At 39.3% G+C, this 15,049-nt stretch overlaps 2 protein-coding genes and 1 non-coding gene across 6 annotated transcripts in view; all 3 read left to right on the top strand.

Annotated features, from left to right (window-relative positions):
• Positions 1-895: 895 nt before the first annotated feature.
• RPL37 (ribosomal protein L37) lies at positions 896-5,157 on the top strand. Its single transcript, XM_026666451.2, has 4 exons — positions 896-1,019; positions 3,034-3,169; positions 4,041-4,125; positions 5,040-5,157. The coding sequence occupies exons 1-4, from the start codon at positions 1,017-1,019 to the stop codon at positions 5,107-5,109; spliced, it is 294 nt and encodes a 97-aa protein (XP_026522236.1). The 5' UTR covers positions 896-1,016; the 3' UTR covers positions 5,110-5,157.
• LOC113411430 (small nucleolar RNA SNORD72) lies at positions 4,883-4,962 on the top strand. Its single transcript, XR_003370781.1, has one exon. It is a non-coding gene; the product is annotated as a small nucleolar RNA SNORD72 (small nucleolar RNA).
• Positions 5,158-11,168: 6,011 nt separating the features above from the next.
• The window catches only part of PRKAA1 (protein kinase AMP-activated catalytic subunit alpha 1), a 37,417-nt gene continuing 33,536 nt past the window's right edge, over positions 11,169-15,049 (top strand). Inside the window, exon 1 of one of the 4 annotated variants that reach the window (XM_026666443.2) lies at positions 11,169-11,923. In XM_026666443.2, the coding sequence (XP_026522228.1) occupies positions 11,815-11,923 (109 nt within the window). In that variant the 5' untranslated portion in view covers positions 11,169-11,814. Of the gene's footprint in view, positions 12,051-15,049 lie in introns of all 4 variants that reach the window. The other 3 variants (XM_087958501.1, XM_087958499.1, XM_026666445.2) reach the window with 3 other exon arrangements.

The following is a 15,049-nucleotide window of genomic DNA, read 5'->3' on the forward strand; positions in this document are numbered from 1 at the left end:
GTTTGTTGCATTAAGTTATCCATAAAACTATAAGTAGTTGTTAAGTATTAACAATACTTCCTGATTCATAAAACAGCTATACAACTCCTCAATAATTCATAAAACAAAATATACATCCTCACTTATTCCAGTCTGTTTTCATTGTTCCAAACTCATATCAAACCAGAAAATTTCATACTGTGTTAACTACGTAAAGGCGGGTAGATTGTTTTAATTGGCAGTGACAAATGATTGTGGTAAATAATTAAGCCTAGTGACTAAAATATGAAACAGGAGCAATGTACCATGTTGTCAAAATTGAATACAGTTCTGTAATTCCTTGGATTATTTCACCTTCTCATAACCATTTAAAGATTTTCTGAATTATTTTTATATGATCTTTGATACAACCTACGTTTGGCCTTTTCAATACCAGGAAGCTAATTTAGGAGAATAAACTAGTTATTATTTTAAAATTTCCAACTGTAAATATACAGTCTCTTTTTCTTTTTCCTGAGTTTATGTTATTGTCCCCCCCAAAAAAAATATATATATATATTAACAGTTTGTAAACTGTCCATTAGGAGTCAGGCAACATAATCAATTTAATAAATAAAAAAATAAGTTAATTAAATTAAATTAGAATCATGGTTTGGGGAGACATCTCGGATTACATTAATTCTTGGAATTGCATCAGATCACAAGAGGCTGCGTGGCTGTTTGTACGATGCTCTGAAATACAGTTGCACAAACGGTATTTATAATTCATTTGCCTGCGCGAAACTAGGTAAATGGGAGGAGCTAGCTACGTTCAAACAAACCACGTGTCCTCAGTCCTGCCCTGCGCAGAAGGCGCTGCCGACGCCATTTCCCAGCCAGCCCCAAAGCCTGGTATCTTGTGTTCCTCGCTTTTCCTTCCGTCTTGGCCTCGGCGGACTTATTCAGTTGTGGCTCTCTCTCTTTACCGGAAGCGTGTGGAAGACATTGCGGAAGTGGGGGCGGGGTTAGTTCTTTCTCGTTCTGGCGGCTGAAAGAAGATGGTGAGTCGGTGCTGTGCTGATGGAAGATCGGTTTCCATCCCGCGCTTTTGGAGACTTTTGGTCCCGGGATACGGGAGGGGAAAATTGCCTAGGGTTTATCACACGTGGAAAAAGGAGTATTTTCCCAACAGGCTCCCGTGGTTTCATACCATGGTTGACAATGGAAGATTCCTGACCCTAGTCCAGGCCTAACTATTATTTTTCAGCCAGGAGAACGGCGCCTTTTTAGAGGCTTGTTGGGCATCGCTGGGATGGAGGGCCAGGTTGTCCTCACTTTTAAGAGGAGGGAACAATATATGAGGTTTTCTACGCGGTTGGTTCAAGTTTTTCCTCTCTATTTAGTTATATAGGAGCTTCCTTTAGATGCCCCAGAATGAAGCGTGGTTCTGCAATCCATTAAAGCAGGGCAGAGTTTAAAAGGCAGGGTAGGGTGCGTGGGTTGAGGTTTTAATCCAGGGGACTTGAAACTTGACAGCTTTAAGACTTGTGGACTTCATCTTCCAGAATTCCTCCTCGAGTCATGTTAGCTTAGGAATTCTGGGAGTTGAAGTCCACAAGTCTTAACACTTGCCAAGTTTTGAAGACCCTTGCTTTAATATCTTATTCAGAGGCGTTTGCTTGAGCTCTGGGGTCTAGAATAAATTGCAGTTAGATAATTCAGGAATCCTTTAGTTCTAGAACAAGGGTCTTCATTCAAACTTGGCAAGTTTAAGACTTGTGGACTTCAACTCCCTGAATTCCTTAGCTAACATGTCTGGAGGAGGAATTCTGGGAGTTGAAGTCCACAAGTCTTAAAGCTGTCAAGTTTGAAGACCCCTGTTCTAAAAGAAAGGAGTAAAATAAGGGAAGGGCAGGTAAAGATTTGCAGCTTTTCCTGATGTGTTATTTGTTTCTACCGCTGCTTTGCTGTTCGGATGTGCAAGTTTCTTCCATGCATAGTTTGTGCCTGATTTATTTAGATGCTAGTTCTCGCAGTGCGATCTGAATGTTTTGGGATACATTACCCATCAACTCTGATCAGCATGGGATATTGCAAAGAGCTCTGAACAGCCTGCTACTGGGTCCTATGTATATAATAATTGACTAGGACTTAGGCAGTGAGTTAAATAATAGTTAAGTGCATAAATATAGTATCTTAGTGAACTGATAGCAGTTGGGCCAAGTCAGTTAAAGAATGGATCCCACTTGATAAGAAAGTGTCCACAAAAGAGACCTATAACAAGATGGATTGACTATATCAGCAAGTAGGGCCCAATTGGCAAAAGGAAGCCAAGGACCATATTGGTTGGAAATATGCTGAAGTGGCCTTCATCTTGCAGTGGGTAGACAATGGCTAAAAGGATGGTGATGAATGAATGTTTGAGTTTAAAAGTGCTTTATAGTTGATTCCAGAATAACTTTAATGCCAATGTTTTGCTTCACTTTTGTGATTAAGTCTAATTTAATTTGTTTATAATTTTATAATGTGGCTGAAACAATGCATTGCTGTTAATAAACCATGTTTTTATATGTCAGGTAAGGTTGCAATAAGGCCATACTGTGACTTTAGAAATCAGCATACATAGGATTATCTCTCTCCTGTTAAATTCAGTTAATTGAACAATGAGTTACTTTTGATCAACACAGCCATAACAGTTAAAATATGACTTAACAAAAGTACAAAACCTGTTAGGGTTGAAGAGGATCATTTTACTTTTACGGTTGTATTTTAGGAAATAATGGTTATTGCTTTAACCAAGAAGAGAGATTCCAAAACATTCTACTCATATAGAAGGCAGTAAATAACCATAATTAGTGGTGGCAATTGATAACCAATTCTCCATTAATTTGTTTACAGACTTTTGAAGACCACATATTTTATAAAATTTATAACTGCCCATTTTAAAATGCATAGTTGTGTGGCTAGCAGCCAGTTTACGAGAAAAACATTCTTTTTAAAAAATGTTAAAAATAATCCAGTACAAAAGAATGGTAATGTATCATTTGTGTAAAGTAATTTCCATGTCTGTTTCAGACAAAAGGAACATCATCTTTTGGCAAGCGCCGCAACAAGACACATACTTTGTGTCGGCGATGTGGATCCAAGGCCTACCATCTCCAGAAGTCCACCTGTGGAAAATGTGGATACCCTGCTAAACGCAAGAGAAAGTGTAAGATTGTCATTTTTCAAAGTACAGGAGTAACTTTAGTATTTAGAGCATTTGCATTTGTATTGACAAGGATGGACAGGTGGGCTGCTGTTGATTTTTTCCAGAAAGCTGGTTTATGTTCCTATAATTTCCTGATGCCTGCCCATCATAGTACTAGTCAGATTCATGATTTGTGGATCATGATCAGTTACATATTTGTGTACCAGCCAGGGTTGGTTACATATTTTCATCTGCTCTAAAGCCCCTTCCTCCCTAAACAATATTGCAATAGCAACTAGCTTCTTAGCAAGATGTTAAGTATTTCTGTAGGATGTTTTTGTGTCAGGCTTTTATTTATTGAAGTTAATCCAAATACAGTGTATTGACAAAATGCTTCCTACCTTAAGTTTCTCCTGTTTCATTGCCTTCAAGTCACACTTACTAAATGGACAGGTGTGTGTAGTTTTCTAGGCAGCATTTGCAGAAGTGGTTTGTATTTTCTTGTTCCTAGAATTGAGCAGAAATGGCTGATGCAAGGTCACTCTGCTGACGTTTATGCTTAAAGAATGAGTGGAACTTGAGACTTCCCTGCTCCTAATCTAAAACTTAACCACTAGACCAAATTGGTTTTTATCATATTTTACTGTGTTTAATTTTTCTCTATTTTGGGATTGTTTTCAAGAACAGTTATTACTGGTCTAAAATTATATCAATACAAATACTGTTATTATTTTTTTCCTTAGACTTCCCAAAAAGTGTTAACATGAATGTGGGAAATAGAAGCTTGTACAAGGATGGAAACACCTAGGCTTGGATTTCTGAGGGAATAAAATGGGGCAGTGTAACTGGAACTGTCTGGAGTAAAATGTTGTGTACCACAATTTTTTTATAGATAACTGGAGTGCTAAGGCCAAAAGGCGCAATACTACTGGGACTGGCCGCATGAGGCATCTAAAAAAAGTCTACCGAAGATTCAGGTAAGATCCCTCTAAAGTTATCTTAGCTAAAATTCAGAAGTACTAAGCCAGAACAGTACAGCCATAAAATAATTGTTTCATGTATATTCCTATAACTCTTACATGCCACCCAGGTTCATTTGTCTGTGAATTGGGTGTCCATATGAATAAATAAATGATGCAGAGACCTTTTTAATAGCAAACAGGCAATTACCAAGTACCGCTTAGATCAGGGTTGCCAAACTCTTGGCCCGTGGGCCAGATGCATCACAGGCTGACCACGCCTGGTTTAGCGAAGGGAAAAGAAGTCACGATACGTCACGTGACAATGCCTTGACAATATGAGTTTGTCACCCCTGACCTAGATTTTGTCATTATTCCTTGCAAAAGCTTAATAAAATCAAGTCTCTGTTGAGAGGAACTTAATTTCTGATGATTTCACAAATATATCTGTAATTTTGAGGGTAGCAGTACTGAGGTAATTTTGTATTGCCTTCTTTTGGGCTGCTGTTTTATCTTTCCTGATAATCTCCTATTAGGAAAGTACTAATAAGGCTCCGTTTTCATTGGATTGCCATTCCACACAAAGTTAAAGCAAATTCCTTCGGAGTAAATTTAAAATGTTTTCCTAAGTCATGGTTAACAAATTGATTTCTTTAAAACATTTTAAAGCATGCTAACCTTGTGCTTAAATGTAATATAATTTATTTAAATGATTTGGGAGTCACAACTTCAGCTTAGTTTGATATGAGAATGAGGTTGCCATATGGATTTTAGCAGCTTATCTGTGATGTTCTTAAAACCAAAGTCTGAACATCTGATTTCCTAAGTGATTTCATTTTGTAACTGAGATAAGCTGTTTTAAAAAGGAAAAAAACCAGATAAATAGAAATGCTTAAATGCAAAAAGTCCTGTTTCTTCTTTGCTTTATACAGGAATGGATTCCGTGAAGGAACAACGCCAAAGCCCAAGAGAGCTGCTGTTGTGGCTTCCAGCTCATCTTAAGGACTCAGATGTTGATTTGAAATAAATGGCTACTCTACAAAAACAAAATATCATCTTTATGCAGTGTTCAGTTTATTCAAATTTGGTGATTCATTTTGTTCCTTATTAATCTGAAATTTGACTGTAAAATATGGAGGTGTTTTTTCCCCTCACATACACAAAGCACATTTCTTAAATGTAATAGAAAATTCAGATTTGTTTTAGCATTCAGTGGAATGTTCATAATTAGGCCTCTGTATTGATATATGTACATAGTAAGGCCATTTGAGCTACAACTGGAATCTTGAATTGGTCAAACCTGCTCCCAATGGGAGACTCAGGTCTGTTGGCCATTGTGCAGTAATGTCTGTGTTTCAGTATCTGCAATCAGACTACAATTTCTATAGTATAATCTTAAGATAGAGCAGTGATTTTCAATCGTGGCAACTTGAAGATGTCTGGACTTCAGCTCCCAGAATTCTCCAGCCAGCATGTCCACACACCTTCAAGTTGCCAAGGTTAAGAAACACTTAATTTTTCAAATCCTGTGGTACGCAAAGCCGGAAGCTAGCCTATGGAAATGCAGAACAAGATTGTCCAACATTATGTATGTGGGACTAAAGGACAACATCTTGAGAGGGGAAGGGGAGACGAATAGGAAATGGTTTTCTTGTAAATCCAGGTAGTCCTTGACTTACAACATTAATTTAGTGATCAAGTTACAGTGGTTTGTGGCTGTTTTTCACATTTAACGACTGTTGCAGTATCCTCACGGTCACATGATCACAATTTGGACACTTGGCAACTGGCATGTGTTTATGATGGTTGCAGTGTCCCAGAGTCACGTGATCGCCTTTTGTGACCTGATAAGCAAGGTCATGGGGAAGTCAGATTCACTTAACTATGTTATTAAGTGCAGTGATTAACTGGCAAGAAAGGTCACACAATTGGGCAAAACTTACTGTCTCGCTTAGCAATGGAAACTTTGGGTTCAATTACGGTCATAAGTTGAGGTCTTGTGCTTTTAGCCAGTTAAGTTGTTCACAACGTTTTGTGAGTTGGAAAGGTCTTCATCTAATATTTAAAGAGGGCACTTGTACCATGTTCTCAAAATTGCTGAACAACCCCAAAAGTTAAGACAGTTGATAACACTTGTTGGTATAAGTATGTCATAAAATTGAGTTCAAGCCACTCAACAGTTTTCCAATAGTTTTTATTCTTATGTTATTCAGACAAAAAGTAAGGCAAGCATGCAATTAAGCTTAATTAGTTCCTTTATATATTACTTGGCTTATTTCAAAGTTAGCTTAGTACAATTGGCTATGCCAACTAGGCTATCAAGAAACTCTGCCCAACAAGGCTATTCAGGTTGCTGTTAAGTATTGTTGCCCAACTAGGCTACACATTGTCACAATACTCAGACTCTCAACACAGGTGATCAGGCTGTATTAGAGTGGGCTAGAAAGCAAACTCAGAGCCTCTCCTGCTCAAATAAGAGTCATCTTGCACTTCGAGGTCTGGGATCATTCCAGTTTTCTCTTTATACCCAGCTTGTTTATTATGAATTCATATATATGGTACCGGTACCTCTTGCTCCAATCACATCAAGAATTTCATATTCCCTGTTCCATGAAAAAAATGCAATTCATTGCATTCCCTTGCACCCGCTAATGTTCCACCTGGTATTAGCAATAATTCACTCACGCATCCAAGATCTTGCCCTATCAGTAATATGCACATTCCAGCAACATGAGTTTCCCAAGTGTGTTCATGAAAGGCTAGATGTGGTTGTACTATGGACCCACTAGTGGCTTATATGTCCTACATTGTGTGTCATATTTGTAATATATTTGTAGCATATAACATAAGTAACTTGTATCGAAAAAATTGCTTTGGAGAACTGAAAGATTCTAATGAGCTGATAACTTGATGTATATACTTGACTATGGTTGGATACAGACTTCAATTGGGCTTTTAAGTCCTTAAACATAACTAATAATTTTATTTAGCTAATCACAACACTTACAAAACAAAACGTAATGCAACGCCCTATTGGTAGTAAAACATTACAGTATAATAAACAACATAGACATGTCTTAATCCCAGCACAAGTATAATATACATTTATAATGATTATTAACTAAATTCTTCCCATGGTCTCTCCTTGCCAAAACTAATCTAGTCTCTGAGCAGGACAGCTGGCCGTAGAACTAAGTCCTTTTTGCCATTCTCATCACCACAACATAATTTTTAATAAAGGTTCATATATTTACCTATTCAGATTCTAACTGGGACATAACATGTTCAGCAGTATCAGAGCTTAATAGTATACTCATAGGGAATGCATATGGTTCAGTAGTTCTGGATGGTCTTTTGACATTAAAGCAAAAAATTGTGCATGGGTTTTCAAATATGAACTGAAGTGAGAAAAATCCCTATATATAATACAGGAACTCTGCAGAAGTCATCTTTATCTGAATAGTGTTCAACACCAGTAACTCGCTTCTAGATAAAGCTGCATTTTAGATGCTGTGAGAATGATAGAGACATATCAGTGGGATGATGGAGACTATATTATTGCCTCCTATAGTTTAATAGTTGGACAGTTCTGTGCAGCACACTGCCTGCTCTACCAGCCAAACATACAATAAAATATCACTGCAGTAAAGTAGAAAAGTCCCAGATTGATTTCTTTTCAATACTATTAAAATGGCAATTGGGTGATGGGAAAGACTTTTGTCACTAAGTGGAGAGCTTCCAAAAAAAAATAATAATGTGGACAATAGATCTGTCCAAGCTAGCTCTGATTCAATTCATATGGGAAGTTTGAGATTCAAAGTGGGCTTGATTTGAATACGGTATACGATATAAAAGATTTGCCCATTGGCAATAATTGGGAGACTTCCAGACACCTGAAGCTGCTTTGTTTTTTGGAGAACAAGGTGAAAAGAGCTGAGATGGTACTGTAGACACTTGAGAGCAGGGCTATCAAACTCCTGGGCTGCAAGCCAGATGTGTCACATGCTGGCTTCACCCATGCCTGGTTTAGCGAAGTGACGTTAGTTTGACACCCCTGCTTTAAAGAGTAGTTAAACCCTCTGAAGTTCAGCTAGATGGCCTCAAGGGTTTTATTGCAATTCAAAATGTATTTCTCCATAATGTCTTCAGGGCAGACAGGGTAGGACTGGAGAAAGTCTAGCTTGGCATCTAATGTGTAATACGGTTTATAAATATTCAAATCTCTTAATAGTAAGCATCTACTTCTCTTGCTTTTTTGGAGTGCTGTGAGCTAGTGCAACCCCATCACTGATCTTTAGGTTTTGGAAAGAAGGAAGAAGCCTAGCACAGGTGTCTGGAAAGCTCTTCTCTTCTCAGTAAGAACCTCTTCCACATTGCCATGGTCTGATGATATCAGAGCTGCAGTCTGCAGGCGATATAAAGCAGAGACCATGGAAACAGGCTGACAGAGTGAGGTACAGTGCTACAGAGAGAGGCTGGCACTGAGTAAAAGAATTCATTGCCTTGCTTTCATCTAGTTCTTAAAAGCAGGAGATGCTTCAGACCAGCATCTTCACAGATGAACTCATTATTATATGGAAAGTAGCCTTAATCATGCAGCATCTAAAAATAATCATGTTGGACACACCAGAGTGTGCATGGTCAGCCTTGAGTTGATATTCACAGCTCTCAGAGATGCACTAAACTTTCATTTATGCTGATAAATGAAGTTTATGCTGATCAAGAAAGATGTGTAAATAGGATAGGGGAGGGGAGAGAGAGAGAGAGAAGCAGCATTTAAGATTTCTTTCTGGCTGGCTGGTCAGCTACAGAAAAGCTGAGAGCCCAGAAAGTTGAATGATGGCCAAAAGAACATTAGTCTCACTAGCAGCAATACACGTTTGGAAAGAGAACAGAGAGTCTGAGCACTTAAATGGTCAATTAGCAAATATCCCGTATAAGCAGCAACCAATTGCTATTATCAATTCTCACATGAGATCTCAATTCAACAATTTCGCATCTCTAATCCCAATATATTTTTTAGGAAAAAAGAATTGATTTATTAGGTTTGTATGTTTTTCTCATTTATTTTGAGATTTACAGTTTCCTTAGAGCAATTCTGGATGTACTGGGTTCTCTTAAGATCGGTGACATTTGGATATTTGGTGCCATTAATGAATATTGCAATAAAGTAAGATTAATGAACTACATAGATAGGCAAACATTCAGCCAGCTTTTGCACGGCACTTTAGGAAGATGCAACTTCTAAAATATGTAACTTTCCTTTCCCTTTTCCCAATTTCCCCAACTTTCCCTCACTTCTCCACCCTTCCTTTCCTCTCCCTTCCCTTCCCCTCCCCTCCTTTTCTCTTTCTTTTCCTTTCCCCTTCCCTTTCCCACATGCATACATTTGTATTCATACTACTACTCATATGACACTAAATTGTTTATAATTTATAAAGCTAATACACACCCATACAATAAAACCATTCACAAGACCACTATTCTACCTCCTGCCATGCAATTACTTTCTTGCCTGCCACACTGGCCATGCTTTCTTTCAACTTGGCAACTACTGTTCTTATCAGAAGGACCTTGAAAAAAGGTTAATACTACAAGGTTTTGGCTTAGTGATATTATTCTAAATTCTTAATAATTTAAAGGATTGCTCTTATGGAAGATTTTACAGTAGATTCTGAGTAATGTAATCACCGAATTCTTAGGAGGAGTAGAGCAAACTTTTCATTTTATTCTTTCAGTCCAGGGCAGTATATCAGGGGTCTTCAAACTTAACAACTTTAAGACTTGTGGACCCAGAATTCCTCCTCCAGTCATGTTAGCTCAGGAATTCTGGGAGTTGAAGTCCAAGTTGCCAAGTTTGAAGACCCTTGCAGTATATTTACACATTTTGAAAGCAAAACTCATCTGCTCTAACATTAGCAGACCTGAAGACAAAAGCCAGCATGCTTGTCACTGCTTAAAAGGAAACAAACCATTTGGGATCAATTTGCAGCAGGGGTTTCAGTGTTGAAAATGCCCAACTTATCCCAGGCAAACCAAAGGAGGATCTTTTTTCTTCTTCTATTTTTAACTTTTCCAAAGTCTATTGAGCCTCTGTTCACAATCTCCACCAAGGAAAATGTTAAATGGCTAGACTGCAAGTTAATCTCCCTCAGGTGGCTTCATTTCTAGAATAAATCAGCTATCTTTCTCAAATAATATATTTAAGTTGCAATATTGTGTGAGAGAGACCAAGTTAAACCATGTGGCCTAAAATTAATAACTCTGGTTGTTAGTATCTCAAAGTACTAAAAAAAAAAAAAGAATCTCCCTATAGAGTCTTAGAAACTTAGAGCTAGATTTCAGCCCTCTGGTTCGCTGTGTTCAGTTCAGATCCTCATTTTAATTTGATGTTATTTAAGCAAATCTTCATTTAATCTTACATGGGCAAGCTGCCTACCCATGTACAAAATAAAGGTTTTGGAGAATGCCTGTTCTGTGCAGATCTGTGCATTTGAGATTTTAAGCCTTCCTATTTAAATTTTACATCTTCCCACTTTTCTTTTCATTCCCTTGTAAAACTGGCAGGAAAATCATGCCCTACAGTTTCTAGTTTACTCCTGAAGTAGTACAGAATAATTTTCAGGGCTTCTGAAAGCTGAATCTTGGGTTGGGGCTACAGATAATCTATCCCTGAACTATATGAGAGTTGTTTGCTAGGTTGAGCTATATAAGGTAATGGTTTAACATGAGATGTAGCAGCTTCCTGTTTTAGTGTTCTCATGCTTCCAGTCTGATAATGTCCCTTTCCCACTTTAATAAGGGAAGCAAATATTTCAGTTATGATGGAAATGAGTACCAACACATACAGGGATCATGGATATGTCGGCTCTGTGGTGGGGCTGGCATCAAATGGCTACTCTGCAATTAAGAGACACAACTGCCTTTACTCAGTTCCCTGCAGAGTACTACATTCCTGACTGTATTTTGGTGCTGGAGGATGCATTTTATTTTATTCCAAGATTTATTCCTAAATGACATACTGTGCACACAGAGAACTGCCATTCTGTGTTGAAACAGCCGCATTTGGTTGGCGTCTGACTAAGTTCAGAAGGAAGCGAAAGTGGAGATGAATTTGATGAACGCTTGAAGAGAGAAAACTGTCAGGAAATGCCAGGGCTATAAGATAAAGTGGAAAATAAAAAAAATGGACTTGTTGGCCAAGGATCTGGGGAAAAGGTTAGGGAGCAAATAAAAGACTTGATATTTTTTTCCAAGGGAAGAACCGTCAAAGAGCCTTTTATTTGCTCCCTAAACCTGTTGCAATCTTTTCCCCAGATCCTTGGCCAAGAAGTCCATTTTTGATTTTCCACTTTATCCTATAGTCCTGAGATTTCCTGACAAGCTTCCCCAATTCAAGCGTTCCCCAAATTCATCTCCGCTTTCGCTTCTTTCTGAACCTAGGCGACGCCAACCAAATGCGGCCGGCTCAGCAAGAACCTCTGGTCGCCCTCCTTGCCCCAAAACGATCCCATAATTAGGACTAGGCGTGGGCTTCTGCGATTCCGAGGCGGGCGCTCAAGGGACCGTGTTTCTCCACGTCTCCTCGGGCTCTCTCTCCCGCCCCTTTCACGGTACACGAGCGGGAGGGAGGGAGGGAGGGAAGGGGAGGGGGGTTGACACAGACCAGACCCTGCTCTGGTGCGCAGGCTCGGTTTTCGGCGCAAGATGGCGGCGGCGGCGGCGGATAAACAGAAACATGAGCACGGGCGGGTGAAGATCGGGCACTACATCCTGGGGGACACGCTGGGCGTGGGCACCTTCGGCAAAGTCAAAGGTGAGCGCTGGAAAGGGAGAGCCGAGAAGCGGGGAGAGCGGCGGCGGCAGCGGGAGCGGCGCGGGGACCGGACTGCCGGCCGGCTTCCCCCCCCCCGCCCCCTGTTCAAAGGGCGACGGTGGTGAAGGTGAAAGAACCGGGCTGCTGGGTCCTTTCTCACCCGCGGGGGTCCCGAGGAGGGAAGCGCCCCCACCCCCTCATTTTTTTTTCTCCTGGGGGGAAGGGTCGTTTAGCATTAAGGAAGGTTATCCATGGGATTGCATCCCCTTCCCCCCGTTTTGCAAAAACCCTTCTATTTTAGGGCGGAAAGAAAAGGGGTGATCTGATGGCTCAAGCGCACTGGAGCATTCTTCAATCCAGATTAGTTCATCTATCTAATCTATCTGTTTAATCTGTCTGTCTGTCTATCATCTTGGTGGGGTTTCACATCCACCAACCCAGGAACCCCCCGCACACACACTCTTTTGGCTGGACTACTTTTAACTCTGCTCCGTTATGGAGCCCCGATGGGTCCTCACTGGCTTCACCACCACCCCCCGGTTTTTTTTTTTATTGCTTCCCCCGCCCCAAGCCCAGCCCCGAGGCCGGTTCGGGTTCCTGCAATCTGACCGGAAACCGCGACCTTTCAAAGGGCTTCTTCGCTGCCTTGGGGCTGCAAACGGGTTTTCTATGTTCTATGAACCCCCTCTTTGCTTTTTTTTAAAATTCTACTTTATTATTATTATTATTTTTGAAAGGGAGCCGCACAGAGTTTGCTCCCTTATGTGCTGAGTTGTCGTGCAGGCATTTGCAGCCTTGGGGGGATGGCCGTCTTGGGACGGGACTAGAGGAGAGAAGAAGGGAGCAAACGTAGCGTCGGGATCCAAGTCCGCTTTTAGATTCTCCCAGTTGCTGTAATACCCCCCTCCTAATTTTGTTCTTCCTGCTGGGCTGAGTTCCGTATTATTGCCCCATCTAGTTTCAGCCAGTTCAGTGCTGCATCCTCTTGCTGTTCTCTCTTCTACCCCATAACTCGCTTTACTGAGATCTCTGTTGTAAACAGTGAGTTAAAAATGAGGAGGTAGATACGACAATAAAGGTGTTTGAGATAGAAATCAGTTGCGTTTCCTTGGAATAGTTTCAAGGAGTTGTTCAAATTCTCTTAAAAATGGTTTGCCTGGAAATACTGCATTTAAGATGCGTGTTTGTGTGTTTGTGCATGCCATTTCTACTTCATTTTCGGCAAGGTTTTTATTTTTAAATGGCATTGATTAAATGCTGAAGGAAGAGATGGTGTTTCTTCCAAAATAATAAATATGAAATCACTGTTGAAAGCATGCTAAAAGGACAGATTGCTTGATACAGAAACTTAAATCGACTTTGCTCAAGTGTTAGTCCTAGGTCTTCACTGAAAGATGCAAAGATTTGAAATCTTGTAATCAAATCCAAAGGCATTTCTGTGGATCAGCAAGGAATGTTGGTTTTGTATGCTTGATGAGGCATGTTTTATTTACAAAAGATACCTTGATAATACAGTAAATAATCCACCTTCACAATATAGTTAGGACCCTTTGAAAGAATAGCAGGGTGTTTAATGTTATCCTTGAAATGTGATGAACTAAATAAGAATTTACTTGTCTTCTAAATTCTGAAATTGATAGTCATGTCTTCTTTGGGAACATATTCCTCACTTGTTGCATCAAGATAGTCCAAGAAGTCATCAATGACTTAGATCTTACTGAGTTAGCATATGCATACAAAGGTGCCTATTGCTAATATATATGGAATTGCAATGTTTCCACCTGTGAATCAAAGAAGAGGAACATTTTGAAGGAGAATACTGTAATAATTTCATTCTCTTTTCATTCTATAAGTATTTGTATTCTTCCTTTCATATTTTGGAAACTTGGCTTTTGATTTTCAAATGGTTGTATTCTTCTGTGGCTTGTGTATTGTAAGTGTGGTGTGTGGTATAGTGCTTGTCCAAAACATGGAGAATATGTTGCTTTAAAAGTATCAATTACTTCTTACTGAGTTAGCATATGCATACAGAGGTGCCTGTGCTAATATCTGGAATTGCTCAGCTGCAGTATAGGTGAGCCATAACAAACATGCACGTTTTGTGCCTGACCCCAGGGAGTCCGGCTGTATTGTAAAGCTAAGTACCCTACCATTTAGATCCTCAAGGCTGTTTACATTATAGAAGCAATCTTGGAATTACTGGAACATCAATAATTCTGGAAAATTCCTCCCCTCAGGGATGGTATGAGAAAGCTTTATTAAATGCAACTGGTTAAATTGTGTACTCTTTTAAGTTTTGTCTGCAAAATTGCCATAATTATTTGGTAGCTAATATTTAAAAATATTTGCGCTTTCACAGCAGATTATCTAGGCACTATCAGAGGTTAGACTAATGAGAAAAAACCCTTTTCAAAAGAGTCTGATTTTGCAGAAATGGTATAACAGCCTATTAAAATGTCATTCTTTAAAAAAAAAGATAAAGTGCTAGATCTTTTGAAATGACGGGCTTTCAGTTCAGCATCAATTTTCACACAATCCTACAGAAATTCCTTGCTATTGCTAAATTGCATTGAATTTCTCAAAAAGTTATATATTTACTCTTTAACCAGCGTAATTTATGCATATGGCCATATTCTTTAATTGGGTTTTGACTAAGGATTGGTTGGTTTTCTAATCCATCAGATACTCACCTGCTCATTAGACACACCAGACAAAAGAATTGGCCAGTTCTTGTATTTGCTTAATTTGGGCTCAAATGCTGAGACTAAAGAAAGGGTTGTCTAATAAATTGTAATGTTAATAGACTAGAGCATTTATGATAGCCAGAAGTAAAAAGTAAGGAATGTATTCACTTGCACTTTCTAAAATGATTTTTAAGCTTACCAAACTAAAGATGGGCACAACATCTACACTAATCTACATTTTCTCCTTTCTTATTCAATACTTCGAAGTGATTTATATGCATGTCAGGTTGCTAGTTGCTATAGTACACTTTAGTTAGCTTAGCCAACAAGGTCAAACCTTACTGTTTGATTCTTCTGTGCGCCTTTACTAGAAAGAGCTAAAACAGAGGTATCCATTTGTGTTCCCAGTATGTGCATATGAGATTTGCTTGATCGGATTGCT

This window comes from Notechis scutatus, chromosome 2 (assembly GCF_049901735.1).
Source record: "Notechis scutatus isolate UNSWTSFEM ecotype Mainland chromosome 2, rNotScu1.2, whole genome shotgun sequence".
Classification (NCBI taxonomy): domain Eukaryota; kingdom Metazoa; phylum Chordata; class Lepidosauria; order Squamata; family Elapidae; genus Notechis; species Notechis scutatus.

What these genes read in the sequence shown, in the direction of transcription:
- RPL37 (XM_026666451.2), top strand. An exon ending in TGCTAAACGCAAGAGAAAGT is followed by an intron (nt 3,170 to 4,040) that starts GTAAGATTGTCA and finishes ATTTTTTTATAG; the next exon opens with ATAACTGGAGTGCTAAGGCC. An exon ending in AAAGTCTACCGAAGATTCAG is followed by an intron (nt 4,126 to 5,039) that starts GTAAGATCCCTC and finishes TGCTTTATACAG; the next exon opens with GAATGGATTCCGTGAAGGAA.